Genomic DNA, 23,373 nt, shown 5'->3' with positions numbered 1-23,373 from the left:
GTGTTGGTACCGAGCCCTGAAGCTGCAGTTCCAGTTGGTTGGTAGAGGGTGAGACAATATCGCTGAAGGGCCTGAAGACGTTTTCACTGACTTTGACGACTCAGATTAGAAACTCCACGGTCATGTTGGATGAGACATTTTTATCCACTTGGATTGAGATTTATTCAAGGTTGTGAGATTAGTTTTAAGAAAAAATGTGAATAAAATTTAACAGTTGGTGAATGGAAAAAACAAAAAGATTTGTGAGGTGAACTGTTGCACAAAGGTCGAACTCAGGGCTGTGTGTAAAACTAGTGAGAGAAAATAAACTGAGTCACACAAATGAACAAATCAAACCATGAGAAAAGTGAAAAATGAAAAAGGTGACTTTTATTCACTTGAAAATGTATTCAATTTCAGTGCTTCCATTTATAACATAAATAGATGGCATGGGGTCAAAAATAAAATCAACAAGGATGACAGAAGAACACTGGTGTAACAAAAATGCTAACCAAAAGCCAATACAATCTTTTAGTGAACATAATAAATATTTACCTCCTCCCCCACCCCCAAAAAATCAAAATGCAGCAAATAAGAAATCAAGTATTCTGTTGTTTTTGGAGACAGCAGTAGTTTCATCAGCAGAGGCCCTTCAGCCCCACGCCTCAGGATTTAGTCTTAGTGTTTTGTTCACTTCTCATATTTATGGCGTGCGCAGCAGCAGTCAGACCGATTAGTGCTCAGTTTTTATGCCCATTCAGGAAATAAAAAAATCCCCCAAAAAAACAGAAAGTAAAGTGCTCGTGCAACACTTCGGGTTGTTCTCGAGGCCAATGTATGGTTTCTAAAAAAGCACTTCTGACGATCTGTGAAGAAGAGAGAGACGACGTGGCAGTGTTTGTCAGTACGTCGGAGGAATGTTCTTTAATGTTGGTACATCACTGATCCACAGAACCCCCCACGCTCACACACAAACCCCTTTGAGAAGATATCAAATACTGTCATTCAGACCGATTACACAGCAGCGCACTAACTCTTCAAAACAAGAGTTTGTACATAAGCCGCCCTCATGGACAAAAGGTGGTACAGGCCAACGGAAGTCCTCAGGCAAGGGAGGGGGTGACGGGAGGGGAGGGGTTACATTGCTAGACAGAAGCTGTCGACAAGTGTTGAATGAGTGCACCTTTATACGGGACAGTTCAAGAGTGTCCAGTGGAGAGAAAACACAACTGAGGTCTACACATCAGAGAATTGCTGTTATGATGAAAACACATAACATCAGCTCAAACTTTTTACCACATGACTTTAATAATTTAAAAAAAAAATTAATAATTTGTGTACCAAAAATCATTCATCCTCAAGAAAAAGTTTGTTCTGACAAATAAAAGCATTTAAAACGACTGCTGTTAACGTGTTTCTTTTCCTATACACATATCCAGTGCTACAAGATCAGCGTTTTACTTAGGAAGCGGATGACTAAATAAGATGACGGTACCACAATGCATGATGGGCCGAGACGTCCGAGGGAGGCCTCAGAAACTCCATGTGACAAAACAAGACAGTTCAGAGCAGCAGGTTTGTTTGTTTTTTGGAGATCTCTGGTGAGGCAAAATCGGCAATGCCAGTCTGATTGGACAGATCCAACAGTTCAGGAAGAATGTTGTTTCTGGGACAGCAGAGCAGAGCCGGAGTCCTAACGGGATGAACAGCCTCCAGACGACAGTGACACATCTCCCAGTCCTTGGCTCTTTTTGCCCGAATGTTTCCGTCGGAGAGGCGGTTCCAGAGAGATGCTCTCGATCAGTGTTGAACTCAAAAATAAATACATCCACTAGGCATGAGAGACATGGACGATTAAAAAGCCACATGCTTGAGTCGTGGTCATCGTAGAAAAACGGAGCTGGACTAAAAAGAAACAGATCGCACAGAGAGAAGAAGCAGCCCACAAACATTCATCCTTTTGTTGCGAGCAGAGCTCCCTCAGACCAGCTCTCACACACACACGCACACACACCTTTTCCCTTGTTTCTCCCTTGGTCCACCTATCAGTGACTTCCTTGTGTTTGGCCTCTCCAGACCAGGTTTCCAGACTGATTGGGTGTTGAACATCAGTCTAGTCAGAAAACAAGCAGAATGGGGATTGGATGGTTTGAGCGATAGAAGCGTTTGAACACTCAGCTTTGTTATTTTACACTTTTCTTTGGCACAGCACTTCTCTTCGCCTGCCACAGGTGGTTGTGGATGGTTAGGGCGTCCACGCTGACCGACACAGTTTTGGCAGGGATGACTGTGAACTGCTTCCTGTCTGAACTGTACTTGTACAGCTTGTCGATCATCTTCTTGCTGATGCTCTTAGGTCCCGTGCCCGTCAGCTTCTGGATCTCTTCGGTGTCTGGGAAGTAGGAGTAGAGTGCCCGGAACTGGCAGCCGCCATCTCGAAACAGGATCATCAAGTGGTTGGACTCGCACTTTTCCAACTCCTAATATGGAAGAATGTAATGAAGGTCAGAATGTTGAAAACTATAAATTTGGACAGTTTGTTGTCGGAAAGCTTCAGCATCAGGCTGCCATAACTCTGAGTGAGTATTACTGCCTGCTCTACTCAGATTAAAGTCAAATTGCTACACGTCCAACAGGCTTAGAATAAACATCTATTATTACTACGGGTATCAATCACTAAATCCATGGAATCACATCCTTGTCTGGTCCAACTGACCTCTAGGATCTGGTTCTTCTGTGGTTCGTTGACCTTTCCAGCCAGGCAGCAGTGGGAGATCGCATTGTGGATGATTGGCTTATTTGACTTGGCGCTGGGCTCCTTGAAGAGTTTGGGACCTACAGGAGACAAAATGGTAAGACGACGCAGCGAACAGTCTGACTGGTGAGTGGAAACACGTATGAAAGTAAAACTAAACAGAGTGAAACAAATTCTATGACGTTTGACACTAAATAGTAGCTGAGACAGAATGAAATCTTTGCGCTCACCCGTATATTCAGCCATGGAGGTGATGGAAGATGCGGTGGAGCCATTGTCCCAGTCTCTCTCTGCAATCCGACTGTTATTACGACTACCTGGAAATGACTCCACAGAGTCGCAGCTAAAAGAGAATAAATGATCAGACATAGCAGACAGACATGTATCGAAATAGTTCAAAATGAAACACGTATTACCGCTGGGAGCCAGCCCCTCCAGAGTTGACGCTGTCTGCCTCGTTGGTGGCGGCGGAGGCCAGGGACAGGCTGGAGCCTGACTGGGCGTTGCTCAGGTTGTCAGCTGTGTGACACACACTTTCAATCGTTTTGTCTAGAATAACATCAATTTAAAAGACAGTTAATGAAGCTACAACAGTTAAAGACCTGCAATTAATCCAATGTCACCAGTCGGACCAACAAGCTAAAATTTTACATATCCCTTTAGTAAGATGGTGACAGCAATGAATTTCTTCCTAGATTTATGGAAGAATTAAACGATTCCTTTCATTTAATCCAAGGAAGCTCTTAATTTATGATCATTATAAGTCATCATGAATTGTAAGATATGTAGTAAAAACAGGAAACGCGGGCAGTGAGCGACTCGCCCTCAGCTCAGAAACAGAACCAGCAGCTCAGACATAAAGACGACTGTAACAGCTAAATGTCAAACCAGTGACTTCACAAAGCTCACATGTGGAAGAGCCTTTGGAGAAATTGTCGCTGCAGGATTCCTCTCTGAAGACAGACTTGGGTCTGTGCTTCTGCTTCGGTTTGGGCGTCTTGGGCTTGACGAGGCCTTGTTCCTCAAACATCTCTTGCTGCTTACGCCGCAAATACCCCTGTTTGATCAGCTCCCGCCGCGTCTTCTCCTCCTCTTTACGCAAGCGCTCCTCTTCGGCCTTCCGTCTGAAATAAAGAAGAGTGCTGTCATTTCTTTTGGAACAGTGGCGTCTGAATCCAACTCTTGACTTTGGTGAACAAAGCTACCTGGCTTCATCTCGTTTCAGCTCCAATTCTGCTTCTAGGTGTTGTTTACGAAGTCGAGCCTCTTCGGCTTTCTTCTGCTGCTTCAGCAGAAAAGCTTCTCTCTTCTTAGCGAGCTCATCCTCTGCTTTCTGTTCATCCTATCACAAGAAAAAAAAATATCAGGGCATCAGTTACATATTAAAAAAATTAATCAGTCTTTAATATATTCCTCCTATTCATGACTAAATTATTACATATTCTAAATACAGAAAAATCACAAAGTAATGTGAATCTGCATAGAAAATAACAGAAGCACAACTACTAGTACCTGATCAGGTAATTCAGAAACAACAAATCACTAAAAGTGGTGTATCATTTGTCATATAGTAAAAAATGCATTTAATAAAAATGTATATTCCCATTGAACAACTAGGCTTACAGACTGCAACATCCCGCGACACCCCTGAATTCCAAAATTTTACCCTGACCTACTTTCATAGGTCAGGGTCATTTAATAAACGACCCATGATCCAACATGTAACTGGTGCATTTGATGTCATGTGGTTTCAGAGATGTGTACCTAACAAGGTATAAAAGTGAAAATGTAACCTTGATCTAGTTTTTCAAGGTCAAGGTTGTGATCTAATTTTCATCTCCTTGCCTCCCTGAATATATCGCCTTTTGTTTCGTCTTTCTATCTTATCCGGTTCCTGAGATATGTGCGAAAATATCACAGGATAGAAGGATAGCGCTTTGATCTATGGTCTTACCCACAGTGGCCTTGTCCCTCTTTCCATCTTATCCGGTTCCTGAGTGTATAGAAGTAGAAATTTAACCTTGACCTAGTTTTCTCTATGTCAAGGTCACCATCTCATTTCATCCCCTTTGCTGTCAGAGTGATGTGATCTTTGGTTCATCTTTCACTGACAATAACAATACATCACTGCTTTGCGATCTAATTACCTTGAAGAAGAAGCCCATGACTGATTTCTGGTCTCCATCACCTCCTTCTGATGTTCCGTCCTCAGCAGCCTCCTCTTCCTCAGGAGCCTTCAGTTCAGACAGATCGACCTCAATCAGGTGGGCTTTGGTGCGCTGGACCTCCTCTGATGGTACGTTCTGTTTTGCTGACCCATCTGAGGCGCTGAGCTCAGACTCTCTCATGGTGCTGGACAGGCACTCGTTGAAGGACACTTCTGGGCTGACCACTGCTGTCAGGTCCACTCGGGTGGGCAGGCGCATGTTAGCCTCATCGTGAAGCCGGAAGGCGGCGCTCCGCATGTGGCCGGAGCCCAGCCTGTCGACTGTCGCTCCAGCCGTCGTGTTTCTGGGGCTGTCGGGCTGCTCCGTCCTGGGGGACTTCCCTCCGACGAACTGCCTTGCGTGTGGCAGTGTCTCTGATCCACTCTGGGTGGGGGTGGGGGTCCTGGACGTCTGTCTGCTTTGCTCCTTGCCTATCTTTAGCTCCGATGGCTTGGACCTGGAGCCCCGGCCCGAGCTCAGCTTGGGGGGTTTCCTGGCAGGGACGGTGCTGGGGCCAGACAGGTGCTCCACAAAGTGAAAACTCGCAGCCCCCTTAGAGTCACCATTTTTAACACTTGTGAGAGGAGGAGGAGGCGTCGCCCCAGGGGGAGACTGTACATTCTGTTTCATCAACATCTCCTGCTGCAGCGACAGCTGCATCATCTGCTGCTGAATGCTGCCGATGGCTTCGTTCAGCAGCTCGATGGAGCGGCTGCATTCATTCAGGTCCAGCTCCTCCTCCAGGTACGAGTTCCCGCCGTTATCGGTCTTGTCTGTTTCTAAGGCACCTGCTGTGGTGGTTCCAGCCACCTCTTCTTTATCCCCCCTCCTGACGTCAACAAACATATCATCTTTAGTTAATGATCCTTTCTCCCCACTGAGCTCATCTTTGGAGATGTTGGCCTTGAGTGGGTGACTTAAAGTGTCACTCCTGCCCCCACCTTTCTTTACAATGTGCAGAAAGGCTGCTTTCCCCAGCTTCTGCCTCTGCCTGGCTGATAGCACCTCCATCTTCTTCTTCTGGTGCTCAATTGCACGCCGCTTCTCCTCCAGCTGCATACGTAGCTGGACAAACTCAGAAGCCAGTAAGTTGGCACCTCCACTACCGTCGCCGGCTCGAAAGCATCCGCCCAAGGGCGATGAGGGGCTTTGGTCTCTTTTAAGCCTCCAGGACGAAGTCAGGGGCCCGCTACTCTCTGATCCATCTGGAGTGGTCCTTTGAGAGCTGGAGGCACTGGAGCGAAGGTCGTGGTTGCTGCCGAAGCGCTGCTGCTGGGCTTTGCGCTCGGCGAATGAGGTCATGCGAACGCTACCGCTGGCCATGCTGCTAGCCTGAGAGTGAACGCTGAGGCAGGGACTGGAGCGACCGCTGCCGCCGTTCATGTCTTTGTCCTTGTGCTCTTTCACATTCATGTCTTCTTGTAGTTTGGCTGATTCCTCTTCATCATCATCCTCAATAAAGGCTTTCCTGGGCCATTTGGAGTCTTTAGTGTTAACTGCTTCATCCAGCTCCTCTTCCTCTTCGTCCAGGTCTTCCAGCTCAGCATCAAGGCCAGACATGGGTTCTTCAGAGTCTGAATGGAGGTAAAAGCCCCCAGCTGCCTCTCTGGATGAGGGGTCCACACTGGTGGTAGCGCCGGTCCTGGAAGCTGCCTGGTCCCGTGGAAGCTCCTCCGACGAGTCTTTCTTCTCAACTGTAGGCGTAAATGTTTTGTTCAGACTGCAGGAGGCTTTCCTACAAACGACTGACGGAGATACATCTCCTCGATTTAGAGAACCTCTTCCTGAAGAGTGGGACCCCTCACCACTCTCCTCTTCCTTATTTAGGAATACAGACTTCTCTTTAGCTGTTTTGAGGACGGCAGGCATTAACGGTTCTAGGTAAAAGCCTTCTGATGCAGGCTTGGACTCTGTGGATGCTTTATGTCCCGCTTCGGCAGCTGCTTGTGTTCCATCCACCTGTTTTGGAATGACAAAACTATCGGCCCTCGCCACTTCCACCTGTGTTTCCTCATCATTCTCAACGTTAACATTTCCCAGGCTGTGGCCATTGACTTTACGAATTGGAACATGCGATGGCTGGTGGGGAGCCATCCCGTGTTTGGGTGTGACGTTCACGACGTTGGATGCCAGGCTGTCCTTACTTATTGAACGAGCTAGACTCACGCTGTCGCCAGAAGCAATGTCAGCATCACTGTCTGTAGCGGTGTGGAACATGTAGGGGCTCAGTGTGGACAGAGGCCTGCAGAATGAAAGCAAAGGGACAACACTTTCAAGATGCTATACAGAGTACATTATATAACTTTTTTTTTGCTTTAACCAGCATACTTAAATTCTACTCCTCTTTATTCATAAGGCACAGTAGTGAAAAAAGTCCAAAATAAATTGCGTCAGAATTCTAAATGTCCCAAAATTATGTAAAACAAGAAGGGAAAACAACAACAATCACTTGACCACTAAACCACTGAGACACAGTAAAACCATACCTACCATTTAGTAACAAAAATAACTTTTTTAGAACTTTTTTAGAATGTCCAACAGTTCAAACACAAACATGTTTCCAGTTGTTTAATCTTTCTTCTCTTATGTCCCTATGCTTCCTTCCTTTTATTATAGGTTCTTCTGTTTCCTGTTGTTATAATTATGTAACAGCATGTAAATAATAATAATAACTTATACAACGTCTTTTGGCTGTGCCATTACTTTCTGTCATTGTTATGTGTATTTATTGTATCTCTTGCGAGCAGATGTCACCTGAATTTCCCTTGGGATCATTAAAGTATATATCTATCTATCAATCTATCTATAGTATTTTCCACACTATTAGGCGCACCCAAAAGCCTTTAATTTTCTCAAAAACTGACAGTGCGCCTTATATGTGAAAGGGGTTTGAAAATAGGCCACTCATTGAAGGTGCGCCTTATAATCAGACGCGCTTTATGATCCAGTGTGCCTTATAGTCCAGTGCTTCTTGTAATTCGGTGAGCCTATTACATGCATTTATTTATTTATTTATTTTTAACTAGGCCATTCGGTGCAGGCGCGCCTAATAATTCAGTGTGCCATATAGTGTCGAAAATACTGTACCTTATAAAATTGATTGATATGCAAAAATGCTTACCAAAAATAATGTCCTACATAAAAATTACATTAAAGTGAAATATTCAAATTCTGACAAAGAGAAACATGTGAACCTTTAGGTGAGTATTTAAATATCAACAGATTTTTCTGTGTCTTCTTACACTCCAGACATAAATACATTGCTATATGTAAAAAAAAATTCATGAATACAAACGTGTTTTAGATCAGAGCTCATTTCTAGGTTTTCAAACTATGTACCTTTGCTTCTTGTCGGGCCATGCAACAACAGATCCTCTGGGCTGTCGGTCCATCTGAGTCAGAGAGTTGGATCGATTTCTGAGACCTAATCAGAAACACACACACACACACCTATTAGTATAAAAAGCTGCTGGTCCCAATCACACGACTACAAGTTGAAGATTCACAGGTTTATAGAAAGTTGGCTTCACCTGCACCATCGTCACCTTGCTGCTTTTGTTGCCTCTGTCTGAGGGGCAGGAGCGGGTGGGAAGGGCTGAAGAACGGACCCCCTTTACTGAAGACCAAAAAAAGAGATAACAAGCAAAAATCTTTTTGCTTTAGAAATCAAGTCGAATAAAAACATTCAAACAGCATTAGCACCACACCTTAACAGAAAGTCACCAGCTACACTCGCTAAGCTTCAAACAACACAATTACAAGATTTTCCTCAAAGAGTTAATGTATAATTCAACACAGAAAAAAGTCAAGCATATGATAGATGAGATGACAAAGTAGCACCCAGAAAGAGAGCTAACTCGACTGAGTCTCCCACACACGTGAAAGCAGTGTATACACAGCCAAAAACACAACTTTGTGCATGATAAGAGGACACAAAAGAATGTAGGTTAGACACCACTGCATAATTATCCATCCTGGTAGGGCTAATTTAACTAGTTCCAGATAGAATGAAGATAAGTAGGGCTGGGTAATATCTACAAAATATCATTAATGTGACACTGTTCCCAGTAGAACTCTTTATTAGATATCTGATTTAATGTTGAAAGCACACACAACTGTCAACATTGATCAACTTCACCACATCACAGACTTCATGCATTTGCAAAGATTGGCTGCAGACAAAACTATACAAACAGACATTTCTTAAACGTGGGTACAAAGGTAACAAGTATGAGTCTTGTTTGACTGGAAGGGTTTGGCTTATTTTGATCAATCCACAGACAGCAGGCCTTAATGATGAGGCATAAAGAAAAGGAAAGTGAAAAGACTTACAGGGTCTCAGAGTCTTCAGGATGCAGGAAGTACCTGTTACAGACTTCTGGGCTACCCTGGTTATCAGCCACACCAGGGCTGGCCCGGAAGCTGCGCTTGGTGGCGTTGGAGATAGGCACTGATGGGCGGGCACTCTTAGGCTGAGCAATGGCTCGAGCTGAGGAAAGAAAAAAAACAAAGAGGCGCTGATCATTTTAATGCATGTACTGATGATGAAATGTTACTAATTTGAGATATGATGAGACGCAACTCAACGAGTTATTTGATCCAAACTGAAAGACTGCTACAGCTGGTGAGATTTTCTTTCATCAGATGTCAGAGGTAAACGTAAACGTAACGGTAAAGATTTAAACCTGGATTTGCAGCTGTTACGCTGACAATACAGAATACAGTCTCCTAAACATCAAACTTTGTATGTTAAACACTAAATGCTTTCATTTTGTTACATCCAGAGTGTAGTAAGGAAATATTAATACATGCTTACCATCCTTGAATTCTTGAAGATCTCTAGGCTGGACAAATTCTGGCTTCACGGTCTCAAACCACCAGAAGAGCTCAGCAATGAACACCATCACATTTTGCTACATAGAGAATAATAGAAATTATAAAGATGTAAAATAGACTGGTGATTGTTCATAATGTCAAAAAATCAGATTTAAATCCTATGTAATCTGATTAAGTTAAAATGATCTGGTAATGGCAGCTGTACCACATGTTTCTATGATAATTTAATTTCAAATATCCATGAAAACTGTGTTGTGTCTTGGAGTGTGTACCTTTAGCACGAGCGGTGAGTAGAGCATATCCTCTGTCGTCAAATAGAAACTTTTATTCAGATACTCGTTGGCAAATTCTCTGAGTAACTGGATATTATACAGGCTGTCAGCTATGGAGGGTACTTCCTTCAGGCAAATATCTGATAACACAGAAAGTGGGGCAGACCAGGGCACAACTCAATGACCTCGGGGCTATTAAATGTCACTGGGGCAGTAAGTCAAGAGTAAGTGCTAAGAATAGTATCACTTATGCTTATTAAATGGTCTCATGAAATCATTCTTTAAGGGTAACTGATAATTACTGAAGTGTAACCTCTGTGCATGTAAGGACAGAATACCTTCCAGCTTGATGAGGTGTGGGCAGTAGCAGTGGACGACAGCGAGCAGGGCTGCCCCATCACAAACATCCCTCATCAGGTCTTCCAGTAGTGGGAAGAAGGGCAGCTGTCGACCGGAGGCATGCTCCCGACGATATCGTACCTAACCACCAGGACAGAATGAAGGCTTTTTGAGAACAAAAGCCAAAGACCACCCTATGGAACATCAAACTACTGATTTAAAAAAAAAAATGCAACGACTAGGATCATAAGAATAAAATATCTGTTGTTGTGTCAAAGCATATATTCATCACGGATGGTTTTTGACTTAATGCTATAGATTCTAAAACATCCATGTTCTCCCCAAGAGTTCAAAAGTTCATTCATCGTCCATACCTGCTGGAGTTCAAAAGTGATAGGTATACTTTATTCCAGTAAACCCTCGATTATTCACGCTTCAAAATTCACGACTTCACTACATCGCAGATTTTTAGTAGGTAGTCACGTGATACAGCACGCACATGCTATGGGCTGATAGCATCTGTGTGTGTATTAAAGAAACACTTTTCTTTAACACAAAAGTGTTTAAAACAGACTATAAGAGTGTGGGAAATGGTAATACAGATATAAGGTGGGTTAATATCAGTATGGGAAGGGTTCATAAACGTTTAAATTACCGTAAATAATAAAATAGTTTGTCCTTTGTTGCAGAATTTCATTTTCTACGGTTGGTAACTGCAAGTAACGAGAGATTACTGTATACTTTCTCTCTCTTTCATTTCCAGGTAATTAGAGTACATTCTGAAACAAATTATGCTGCCTGACAAAATAAGTTGAATGGGAACCATGAAGATCTTAATTGTGAAGATGTGGTGTTAGAGCAATGATATGAAGGCAGAGTGGATGATCAGGCCTCAACAGGCCTCAGAGGGAGGAAGCTGATATTGGAATAGAGTTATACAAATATGAGCCATCTGATTGAGAGGCATAGCGGGGTAATTCATGCCTCCTGTGAGCAATGTGTGAATTACAGTATTTTCCGGACTATACGGCGCACCTACAAGCCATTTAAAATGTTCTCATAAACCCGTAGTGCACCTTATAATCTGGTGCGCCTTGTATATGGATTAATATTCATATTAATATTGGTCAAAAACATGATCGCTGAAAAAAAGCCTGGCGGCCAGTCATGCCGCACTCAAGCACCAGAGGAGCCCCCTCACAAGCCACTCGGGCCTACGCCCCCTAACAACGGTAGTCAAGGGGCGTCACCGAAGTCCCGGCTCTGACTGAGCTGCTCTCAGACGGTAGAGCAGACTGTAGGAGCACCGGTGATTACGTAGCAAAACATAAGGAACTTTTAACAAATCTATTAATAAAGTTTGACTGACTGACTGACTGATCTCATTATTTTCCAACTACTGTGGCTTCGGAAATAACCCACCTTAAACTAATTGACCTTAAAAATGCCATTATGCTGTAATCTGGATTCTAGTGACGGTCCACTCCATTAGTCTGTGGAAACACACGGAGAAACTGGCAATAATCCGCTCTGTTAGCACTGACTGCACTCGTAATGAATTTAACCAGTTTTTAATGTCAGGTTTTTTAATATGCGTGTTGACTTCTTTCTAAGATGGCAAAGTGATCAAGTGATCAGGTTTCTTTGAGGCTCAGAATGGTTTATTGACATAACAATTGGGGCCATTCAAAGGTAGTCAGGAAGTCATGAATGCAATCATGACTGCCTGAGCAGCGCGTCTCTATCTAGTGGACGGATTGCGCAACTACAGCCGCTGCAGTTTATCAAATACATTTTATTTATTTTTTATTGTGTGCGCTTTATAATCCGGTGCGCCATGTATATGGAATAAATTATAAAACACACAAATTATTAAGGGTGTGCCTTATAGTCCAGTGTGCCTGATAGTACAGAAAATACTGTACTCTTGTAATTCAAAGAGGAATGACTGAACAACACTGGTACTTCTACAGTTATGGCCAAAGCTTTTGAGAATGACACAAGTATTGCTTGTCACAAAATTTGCTGCTTCGGTGCTTTGATATCTTTTTGTCTTATTTTACTGTAATATACTGAAGTATAACTAGAAGCATTTCAAAAGATTTTATTGACAATTACATTACGTTTATGCAAGAGGTCAATATTTGCTGTGTTGACTCTTCATACCCTAGACCTCTGCAATTCGCCCTGTCATTTTGTCAATTAACTCAATGCCTGGAGTTAAAATTTATGGGTTTGTATTTTGCCCACCCGCCTCTTGAGGATTGACCACAAGTTCTCAATGGGATTAAGGTCTAGGGAGTTTCCTGGCCATGGCTCCAAAATTTTGATGTTTTGTTCCCCGAGCAACGTAGTTATGACTTTTGCCTTATGGCAAGGTGCTCCACGCTGGAAAAGGTATTGATTTGTCACAAAACTGTTCTTGGATGGTTGTGAGAAATTGCTCTTGAACGATGTTTTAGTACCATTCTTTTTTTATGGCTGTGTTTGTAGGCAAAATTCTGAAAGCGAGAGACAGAGGTGAGAGAGAGAGAATGTGAGTCTGAGTGTGCGCGCGCGTGTCTGTGTGTGTGTGTGTGACCTGAGATCTGATCATCTTTATCACTGTTTCTACACTCATATTTTTATTGCAAAATGTAAAGCTGGTTAATTCAACCGAGCAAAATATCTAGTCAAGCATGAAACGATCTAAAATCTTTACAGTGTGAACCCTCCATGAGTGATAACATTTCAAGTGAGGCTGGATAAGGTACTGTTGGAGATAACAGGGCCTAGGCTCACATTACATAAACTCAGCATTTTCACTCGTGTTTGTAACAAAGCTACTCACATTTCAAAATGCAGTTAGTTTTGTTACCCCTGAGGGTGTTCAGTATGAAAAACGGTTACGTTGGATACCAGTATCAAATTTTCAGCCAAATGGTACCCAACCCAATTTAATAAAGAAACATACCCTAGATTAATGATTCTCAAATACAGGGGCGCACCTTCTTGGGGGGGGGGGTGACCCTGGTGAACGTACAGTGAAACTACTTAAGTGGTTGTAATTGCACATCCAGTTCAGTAGGTGGCAGTGGCACTTTAACATCTACATGTAATGCGCAATTAACTGCAATTAATACAATGGGTTCAGGGAGTATTTACTCCTGATATGGCGAAGGTTTTTTTTGTTTCACTGAGCATGTGTGTGCATGTGCGCACGCACACACACACACACACACACACACACACACACACACACACACACACACACACACACACACACACCAAAGAGCATCTGAGGCGGAGGGTAGGAAGGTGCAAAATGTTTTCTTCTTTACGGCGCTATATCCTTAGTATGAAGCTATGAAGATTGCCTCAAATGATGATCTTAAGGAAAAGCAACAATTAGTTTTTTCACTGCAGCCCTTGCATCTATATTTTGGTAGTAAAGAAAGATTTGGTAGAAAATAACAAAGTAGTTAATCAATCAAAGAACTTTTTCGACAGAGCAAGCTAAACCTTAAAATGTCATGGTAAGCGTGCAGCTTGGTCATAACGCCCTTAAAAAAAGTTGCTTGTCTACGTTTAAAAAAAAAAAAGGGGCCGATAGATACTTGCACTACACTCCCTAACAGTACCAGTACAAATGCAGTACTCCCAGCTACAGATCAAGATCTAAAATGGGTCAAAACGGGTCTGGTGGAGCTATGACACACCATGCACCATTCAAAAAGATCACAAGTTGCAAAACACAACTTGGCAGTTACAAGGATATTTATTTGATTTACTAAAACATTACAGCATGGATTAAATATTTATTCAGATACATCTACAGTGTGTTGGGAGGCCGACCCACAACATTACAATAATTGTAACTGGGGCAGGTGTTGCCACAATCACAGGGAATGCTACCATCTGAAGATGAGGAGCTCTACCAAGAAATTATCTCTACATTGGGGAGACTTCTCCCGACCAAGAGAGAATGCTACACCACTTTGGAGAAGTCCTCTGGCTCCAGCATGCAGTGGGCCAGCTTGAGCATGACATTAGGCTGACACACACACACAAATGCAGAAATACTATCAAGAGCCCATAGCACAAAGGAAACGGTTTGTGAGAGCAGAAGAGAAAGGAATGACAAAGCAGATCAGTGAGAGGAGGTGGTCAGGGATGGGACTGCAAAGTTAAGTAGTGTTGTAGGAATGGATTTGCTCTTAATTCTCACTGAGCAATCAAATACCAGCAGAACTTACAAGCACAGTTAATCCACAAGGTTTACTAGAGCTTGGAATGAGAGAGCACACATTACATGGCTAAAAGAATAGCTGGTGAACACTTGAAAAGGTCAGAATTACCTCAAACCTCTGTGAAAAATTTGTCACAAAAAACAAAACAAAACAAAAAAATTTATCAGTGGTCTCCCCTGGCTTCAACGCCGGCTACAAGCAACACAAATGAGCTTGAATGAGCCATGGTGGAGTGTGTGCACACATCAACACAGAACTATGCGTGCAGGGGGGAGAGGGTGACGAAAATGGGCTTAAGGGAAGGGGGGGGGGTCGCTGGCATCCAACTTACAGGGACTAGCTTCCAATACCATTTGGAGGGAGACTATCCAGTTTGCAGGAATAAAAGAGGAGGGGATAGATGAGGAACAGGAACAGAAAGATTAACAGGTCAGAGGTCAGAGACAAAGGTTTGGATCTACTTCTGATTTTAATAGAAAAGGAAAAGCACATTCAGAACAACTCCAAAATGCCAGGATGGATAAACATTCTATATCAAACCAGGGACCTGCTGTTCCGAAAGTTTTACATGAGAAAATATTTGTGTGTTTGTGATGACACCTGCTTGAAGTCAGACTTGAGGAAAAATTTTTTATCAAAAAGCAAATGTACTTTAGTCTTAAAAAGACAGAAATATAGAGAAGTTGGTTGCAATCTGTTGGCAAGTTTGGCTCTGCTATTCTAGACAACTGGAAAACCTCTCCTGTAAAAGAACCAACAGCAAGAAATGCAGCGAGGCTTTACCTTTTGGTGACTGGGGGACTCCAGGTGGTGATGTTTCACTTTGTGCTCCCTTTCTGTAATCTCCCTCATCTTGTTGTTCACCTGAACAAGAATACTTATCACACTTGTGCAGTCAACAGAAGATGAGGCTGCAAATGCTTTTTTACATTCAATCTATTTTAGCTTTATCTCTGCTTAAGTCCAGGTTTTCAAACCTTGTTGATCCAGAAGACCATGGCATCTTCCAGGTCAAAGGGCAGCTCCTTGGTGGCACTAAAGGTGGAGAAGCGCTTGACAGAAGCCACAACTTTCTCAATGCTAATCATCTCCACTGTGTAGGCCATCATCAGGGAATCGATCATGGGCATGTGAGCACTCTTGGTGAGGAAACAACAAAAGACAATTGAACTTTATTGAAATTACCCATCTTACATTAATGTTATGACAAAATGATCAGGTTTTTCATTTTTGTAAATGACCTAATTTAAACCTCACAATTTCAACAACTGCACCTCCTGTGTTTTCAGCATGCCTTTCATAGTTTCCAATAAAATCTAGAGTAGAATTCAAGATCCTCACGATCACATATAAAGCTCTTCACTTTGAGGCTTTGTCTTACATTGAAAATCTCATAGAATTGAATTACACTCCCAGAACTCTGTTCTAATGATGCAGGGCTTTTGGCAACCTGTCAGGTCTGTAGGAGTAGAACAGGAGTCAAAGGTTTCAGCTATCCGACTCCTCTACACTACAACAATCTTCAAGAGTAAAAAATGACCAGAGTAGTATACAGATACAGAACTAGCTTAATTCATAGAAACTTTTGCCAAAAAAAGTAAGTTGCTAATGATTGTCAATTCAGTATACTGGGAGTCTCGGAAAGAAGATTTGTCCGGCTCAGGATTCCACCTTCTCACCAGGACCTGTGGATTATTTTGTCAAACAACCCTAACAGGCCAGCTCATTATCACTGCTTGTTTCAATGATCATAATAAATCAATAAATTAAAAATAATAATGGCAATAATGTGATGTCTAAATATAAGAATGTCTAAACCTTGTGACCTGGTCACAAGGTTTAGACATTAGATCCCCAATATTTCAAATACCTGTGGTCCAGACTGATTGTCCTAATGGACAAGGATAAAAGCACTAAACTCATCTACTGACGTCACTGTGATCAGAAAAAACCACCTCTGGCTTGACATTCCTTTCTGACAGTCAATCTACAATCAACATGGAAAAAAACACTGCAACATCAGGACCAGTCAGTTACTCAATCTGTAAAGAATTAGAATGAAAGAATATATTGTCGTGAATAGAGTAATGGACCCCCAACAGTTTTATTCTACAGTCAAACCTCGGTTTTCGTACGCTTCTGTTCTCGACCAAATCAGTTTTCGACCAGAAAAATCCAAGAATTTTACGTGTCTGAACTCGACCAAAATTCGGCTCTCGACCAAACCGAAAGAAGCTGAGCGTACCTGAACGCGACTCATTCGGGAGCCAAGCGAACTCGAATGCCCAGGATGCTTCCTCCGTAGCGCATTCGTGTTCAAAGTTCAATAGGATATCTTTTATTAAAATAAAACACTGTCTATTTCTACCCCTTTTTATTTATGGTAAACAGTATACAGTGCAGTTTATGGTGTAAAATAGTTTAAAAAAATTAGAAAAAGTTGTTTTTTAGACTTGGAACGGATTAAAATTATTTACATTAATTATAATGGGAAAAATAGTTTCGGATTTCGAACAACTCGCTTTTCGAACAGCCTTCTGGAACTGATTATGTTCGAAAACCGAGGGTTGACTGTATTTGTACATGTATCCTCACAGACATTTCAAAGTAAAGTTTATATTACATTTAGATTTAACATTTGACTAAATTGTGTATGTCTAAAACCTAAAACTTGTCTAAAAGTACTTTAAACTCAGCCACTCACCATTTTGATGGGCATAGAGGACAGATCCCCGTCAGTCACAGGTGTATCGTCACTTTCCACAACATAAATGCCCTTCCTGGACAGAGCCTGGATGACAGACAGGTGGGACTGAAGAGACACCACCTGCTCCGTCTTGAGGATGAGTGCACAGACACGGCAGTAAAGCTCACAGGACAGAAGCAAGCGGATGACTGGTGGTTTGATGTGTTCCTGGTCATACTGGTCTGTATAGAACGGGTCCCTCAGGTCTTCTGGAATATTGTCTGCAATGGAAAAAGTAGTAGTAGGCACTGCCACAGAAAGTCATGAGGATGTAATGATACTAAATACGGGGAGTCCTCAATTTACAAACACAACAGTTTCCGAGAGGCTGTTCTTAAGCTGAATTGTCCAGAAATTGTTATATATGTACTTCCCCTTTCTGCCTGTCTGGTATACCTTTCAAATACTGACTCTGACTGAAGATAAACAAATGAATTATCTTAGAATTCTTAGTGTCAAAGGCTACAAGAATGTAATGATCATAAATCTTTCGATCTAATTGCTCTATGCTGGCTTCAGTTTATCCAAAGCAAACATCTATTTGTAAGTGAAAGTGAGTTTACAGTGTCAGGAATACATCAGGAACGCTATCCCTGCACAGTAAGAGCAGGAGTCTCAGGTGACGCAGTACACTTTGCCAGCACTAAATTAACAAAGCTGGAGCCACAGAAACAAAAAGACTTCAGTGATCTACACAAGAGATTATGTTGCTTTGGATGTGAGGTCTGTCTCAAAACTAGAACGCACAACCATATGAGGGCAAGAATTCAGGCAAACACTCACAAAATAATGATGTCAGTTACAGCACGCATTTTGGCACAAAATACATTTAGAATGATGTCCAAAGCCTGCACAAAGCCCATTGGGATCCCTCACATAGAATGTGCAGAATACACTTCTCATGTTATTCTTTTGTTGACTCCTTATAGCAAACCATGTTCACAACTAATTGCCTTTTTTAAAATGAATTACAAGACAAGTCTGCTTTATGCATGCTGTGAACTGTTCACTGAACTGCCCTCACAGCTGAGCACCACCTTTATTCATTCTATCAACATCACATAAAATACCATTTAGTAAATAGTTTTTTTCCAAAATTCCAGATACTTGAGCCCACTGAAGGGCAAGCTTAGGCTCGACAGACTGCTGTGCTTGCAGCAGACAGCGCCCAGCATTACCTCTCGCTGTTAAATCTGAGTTCACATTGATCCTATTTACTGCATTCCACGTGTTACAAAACCCATGATATGTTTTCACTCGCCACCATTTACATGAACCAAGGATTTCATTGTCCAAGTGCATTAATCTATTATCCATAATACCCAGAAGTGTGGGTCATTTCTAGGGAGTTGCATCAGATTAAATAAATAATTAAGAAATGAGAACACAGAGAATATTTTTTAAAAAAGGGGTCCAGCCTGGGCTAGACACGTTTGACTTCATTTGACAAACAATAATGCTGTCTGACAGCTGCCCCCACCTTCCTGTCACAATGAACAAGGAAAATTCACTAACTGGGATGGCAGGAGCACGAGGACAGATGAAGGATATTCTCCAACAAAGTCACTCAGCCATGATTCAGAGTGCACTGTGATCAGCATAAGCAGGACACAGCAAGCTAAGAACCAACAATGAGCTTCTAGCCTTGACAAGTTAACTCTCCTGTCTGTGCTGTTTGGCTGGCTGTCACTCAGACAGGAGCAGCAAGCCCATATGGAGGGTAGTAGGACAGTTGGGCACATGCAGTACATAAATATGCACAATCAAAAATCTGAATAGAGAACACACTGATTAACAAATGCTTGGGAATCCCTTAACTCAAATCATGACAGCAAGTATATCAAATGTAAATGTGTTTCTTCAACTGTTTAAAATTACACTGAGTCATTCAGTCTGTAGCATTATCAATACAGCACCAACCATTAATAACAGGCCAAAAACCCCATGGGCCTATATTCTGTTTCCATGAGAGAATGATAACTGTAGCCTCATCTGAGAGTGTCCTTCCTTTGAGCTGCCATGTTTTGGGGCTAATGTATGTTTTCTACTTTAAGTAAGGTCCACGGAAATTCAATTATGATGCATCATCTCAGCTTTAATGGGGCTGATCAATGTAAGACCGAACAGTAAACATCGCGGAGGATTTGTGGAGAAAAAGACATTGCTTGCAAATGGGAAATAAATTAGTGGAAGAGTCAACGGAGGACTATGGACAGAAATTAATAAACGTGTGTCTTGTTTGCTAGAGATCACTGGCTAACAAGATGAGGGAGCTGAGCTAACGCTGGACACAGTCTGATTTGCCTCAGTGAATCATGGATATGATCCACGATAGCTACATTTCTATTGAGGAATTCCTGTTTGTGCAGACAGGGATGGCACCGGAGCGGTAATACGAAACATGGAGGTCCTGTCTTGTTCTCGTGAACTTCATTGAACTGTTGGCTGTTGGGCGCCGTCCCGAAATTACCTCAGTCCACTAACCCTATTTCTCAATGAGAAGGATGACAAATGGAAGCTAGGACACTAAAAACTGTAAATGCCTGTACATACCTGTGTATTACCTTACGTTCACTAACGTAGGGTTTACGGATAGAAATATAGGAACAGAGCCCAAAAGCCTGCAGTTCAATGTAGTTCATGAGAAGAAGACAAGACCTCCACATGTTGCTATATAAATAAATTGGATTGGATTTCCTCTTGCCGCTCTCAGTACCATCCCTGTCATTATAAACAGTCTGGAAGCTCTCAATGGAAATGTATACAGGGATCAAGACCACGTTTCACTGAATCAAATCAGATAGCATACTGTTAGCCTCCATCTTGCTAGCCAGAAATCTGCCATTGTCTGTGACAATTTGCAGGAGACACAGCTTTTATTATCTCCTCACCAAAGTCATCTGTTGTCTCCTCCACTGATTTCATCCCAGCAATGTGTTTTTTCCACAAATCCTCTGCGACGTTTACCTCTCAGTCTCCCATTAACACAATGTGGCCACGGAGTTACAGTTGGCTGACTGAGAAAGCAGCTCCATGATAACCGTACAAAAATTAACAGCTCTATAAAAAAAATAAGGAATACATCAGGAAACATGCGTGGCGTGTAGCAGGCATTGACAGATGGAACTCATTAACATTTACTGGCCAGCCCAGAGAAACTGATCATTTCAACAGGGAGCTCATTTCACAGATTTTCAATAGAAGACATTAAGGACCACAGATACTCAGTCACTTTGCAATGGTATACAAAGATATCTCTATACAAGTCATTGCCAACTGTAGATTTAAAAAGTACTTGCATTGTGTGAATATAAATTGAATTACTTACCAATGCCATAGGTTTTGGCAAAAAGCCACCGTAGGTTGGCAGCAATTTTTGCCCTGGCGGAATCATACAGTTCCAGTGGTACAACGTCCATTGTACCTTCTGCGACCCCAGTCAAGTCCACTTTTCTCCTAGGGCTGTCCCCACCAACACACAAATCAACGTCCATCCTTTATAAAAATAAATATAGAGTAATATTACAGTAAGAAGAAATACAATTATATAACAGGACATTATTCCTTCAGCAAAGCTTTTACTCTCATCACTATGGCTGGTAACTTGGAGAGACTGAACATTTCAATGAATTGTATTTTTACAATTATCAGTTTCACCCGTAAATTTTAAAGAAATGTAGATACATTTGTCCATGTGGGTTGCCTTTGTATGAGCTGCCAAGTTTTAGAGATGCACGTCATGAAGGTGTCTGCTTTTTCTGAAATTTCATGGGACTAGATGATACTTACTTCGGGTGCTCAAAGCAACAAAAATACTCAAAAGCAAAGTCCACAGAACACATAGCTCAGATCCTCAAGTTAAATTACACTGCACAGGCCTTATTCTGGGGAGTTTCTTTTTGTAACAATTTTCAGCAGAATGCATAAATATATTTATGGAGTTAGGTAAAAAGAAAAATGTGTTTTTGATTTGGAGGTGAGCTGTGCCTGTTAACAAAATCTGTTGTTGGTTTATCATTAAGAACAACAGTTTTTCATGCTGGTCAAAACACAATGCCAAAGTATTGTTCTTGCCAGAGTTGTGCATCTGAAATACTGATCAAATGACATTTTATTAAAGTCCTGTTAATCTGTTCAAAAACAAGTTTCATTGGTATCCAAATTAAGTTTTGGGTTTTCACGGTGATTACATGCAGCCAGCCTCTGTAGTGTCCTCCACACACTTTTAGCCAGATATTACCATGAACCACAGCAGCCAATGCTAAAACGTTACTTTATTTTGCCTTGAAAAACGCAAGGTCAGCAGAGTGTTTAAGTTTTGCCGGAAATATTTTGTGCAAGGAAGGATGTACAACTGACATTGCTAATACTAACACTTATGTATTTAAAAATCAACAAGTCTACAATGTTTTGTGCTTTATGTCGGTCTGCTACATCTTCCTCTACCTCTTTCTCAAGTCAGCCCTGAGCACCTTGTCGTAACCGGGTATGCGTTTAGGTAGTTGGACATCAGTAATTTGTTTGACGGATCATTCAGAATAAATGAAACATTCTTTGCACAGGCTGCTTTGTATAGTTTTTGTTTGCTTTGATATTACTAATATCAAAGCATGGTTTTATAGACCCCCGCCCCCAAACGAAAGAGGAATGAAAAATCAAAAAAGGAATCAGAATCATTGAAATCGAAGGATGCCTGTACCTAATCCCTAAAGGTGAGACCACATTCCTGGTGGCAAATGGTTTATGCAGGGCTAAATACAAGAATGAAAGTTGCAGGTCATTGTGTACATTGTGGGTAGGATGGTAGGTACAGTACTGTGCTAGTACAAATCTACAGAGAAGAGGATGTTAGTGTTATACAGTTCCCTTCTCCTAGTCTAGATAAACTGTTATATTAGCTGTTTTAACCACAATTATTTTAGTATAACAAATCCATTTTACAAAAAAAAGCATGAATGTTCTTGACAGGATAGACACTGACTGCTCACACCCTGGTAGACTGACAGTCCGTCTTGATTTTGCCAGAGTAATAACATGACAATATCACCAGCTCGCTTATTTTGGTGTGCAAACACCTGCTGTTATCATTCCATCAGGCATTTTCCCTGAAAACCTTCTTTTCACCGAAAACACTAAAAGTAAATTTCGGTAATTGTGATGCAATAATACCAATAAATTAGCATAAAGGTTAACCGGGAGTTATTTTAGAGCATTAACGTCATCAAGTCAAGTATCGGCCCAACGCTAGCTTGTTGAACAAAGTAGATAACTGCTAACAGATATGAGCCGCAGTATGCTGGTGTGATGAGAACCCCCTGAACGACAGAACATTAGTTTATTACTTTTTACTCTTTTGTATTTGGTTAACATCAGCTCAATGTCCATGCATGCACATTTAAAAGAGACGCAGCTAACCGTTAGCTCGTTTGTGTGAACCATAACATGAACGGAGGACCACTGCATCCGACGGCCCCGCGCATGACGTTAGCTAGCTAGCCAGAAACAACACATTACCTTGAAAGGTGTGGTGTGATTCCAAGTCACCCTTCGGTTCCCTCGGGGTAAACAATTAACTCAGAACCCGTTTTGCTTTACAGTAATCCGCTGTGAAGAAAATACACCGCCAGAAGCGACGCATCATAGCCCGCTAATCTTGCTAACAGGGAGGCGAGTCTGAGCGATCCCCTCCCAGCAACAAGACTCGATTCGCGGCCTGTGTGACAACAGCTCCGCGGCAGGCTTTCGGCTGAAAGAAACCCCAGGCAGAAATGGGAGGACTCTCCGTTGGATAAGCAGCGCTACTGTTTTCAAAAATCTATCTGTACAGTAGACACCTCATAGTGGTAAACAGATACACATATCTCAGTGGCTAGGGCTACGCAGTGACAAGCAGCGGTACATCCACGCACTGCTCAAACAAACGTAATTAACCCAATCTCCGTCTAAGCATTACTGCGCATGCGTGATCACCTCTGAGCGTTTTAGCAAATCTGAGGAACTCGGCGTCTGG

General features: G+C 42.1%; 1 protein-coding gene across 3 annotated transcripts; it reads right to left on the bottom strand.

Annotated features, from left to right (window-relative positions):
- Positions 1-347: 347 nt before the first annotated feature.
- camsap1b (calmodulin regulated spectrin-associated protein 1b) lies at positions 348-23,276 on the bottom strand. Of its 3 annotated transcripts, none has more exons than XM_068311873.1 (18): positions 22,878-23,276; positions 20,692-20,858; positions 17,322-17,584; positions 15,595-15,756; positions 15,401-15,481; positions 10,388-10,529; positions 10,050-10,189; positions 9,758-9,854; positions 9,274-9,430; positions 8,472-8,557; positions 8,281-8,365; positions 4,882-7,183; positions 3,940-4,076; positions 3,644-3,858; positions 3,151-3,283; positions 2,965-3,077; positions 2,696-2,814; positions 348-2,459 (listed from the first exon to the last, which is right to left on the bottom strand). In XM_068311873.1, the coding sequence occupies exons 2-18, from the start codon at positions 20,855-20,857 to the stop codon at positions 2,163-2,165; spliced, it is 4,695 nt and encodes a 1,564-aa protein (XP_068167974.1). In that variant the 5' UTR covers position 20,858; positions 22,878-23,276; the 3' UTR covers positions 348-2,162. The 3 variants fall into 3 exon arrangements, with proteins under 3 accessions (XP_068167974.1, XP_068167975.1, XP_068167976.1); XM_068311874.1 differs by having other exon boundaries at positions 3,151-3,253; XM_068311875.1 differs by lacking the exons at positions 15,401-15,481; positions 15,595-15,756; positions 17,322-17,584; positions 20,692-20,858; positions 22,878-23,276 and adding an exon at positions 14,949-14,977.
- Between the last annotated feature and the right edge of the window lie 97 nt (positions 23,277-23,373).

The sequence above is a fragment of the Antennarius striatus genome, chromosome 3 (assembly GCF_040054535.1).
Source record: "Antennarius striatus isolate MH-2024 chromosome 3, ASM4005453v1, whole genome shotgun sequence".
Lineage (NCBI taxonomy): Eukaryota > Metazoa > Chordata > Actinopteri > Lophiiformes > Antennariidae > Antennarius > Antennarius striatus.
The sequence above is the reverse complement of the archived record's forward strand: the minus strand, read 5'-3'. Positions and strand labels throughout refer to the sequence as shown.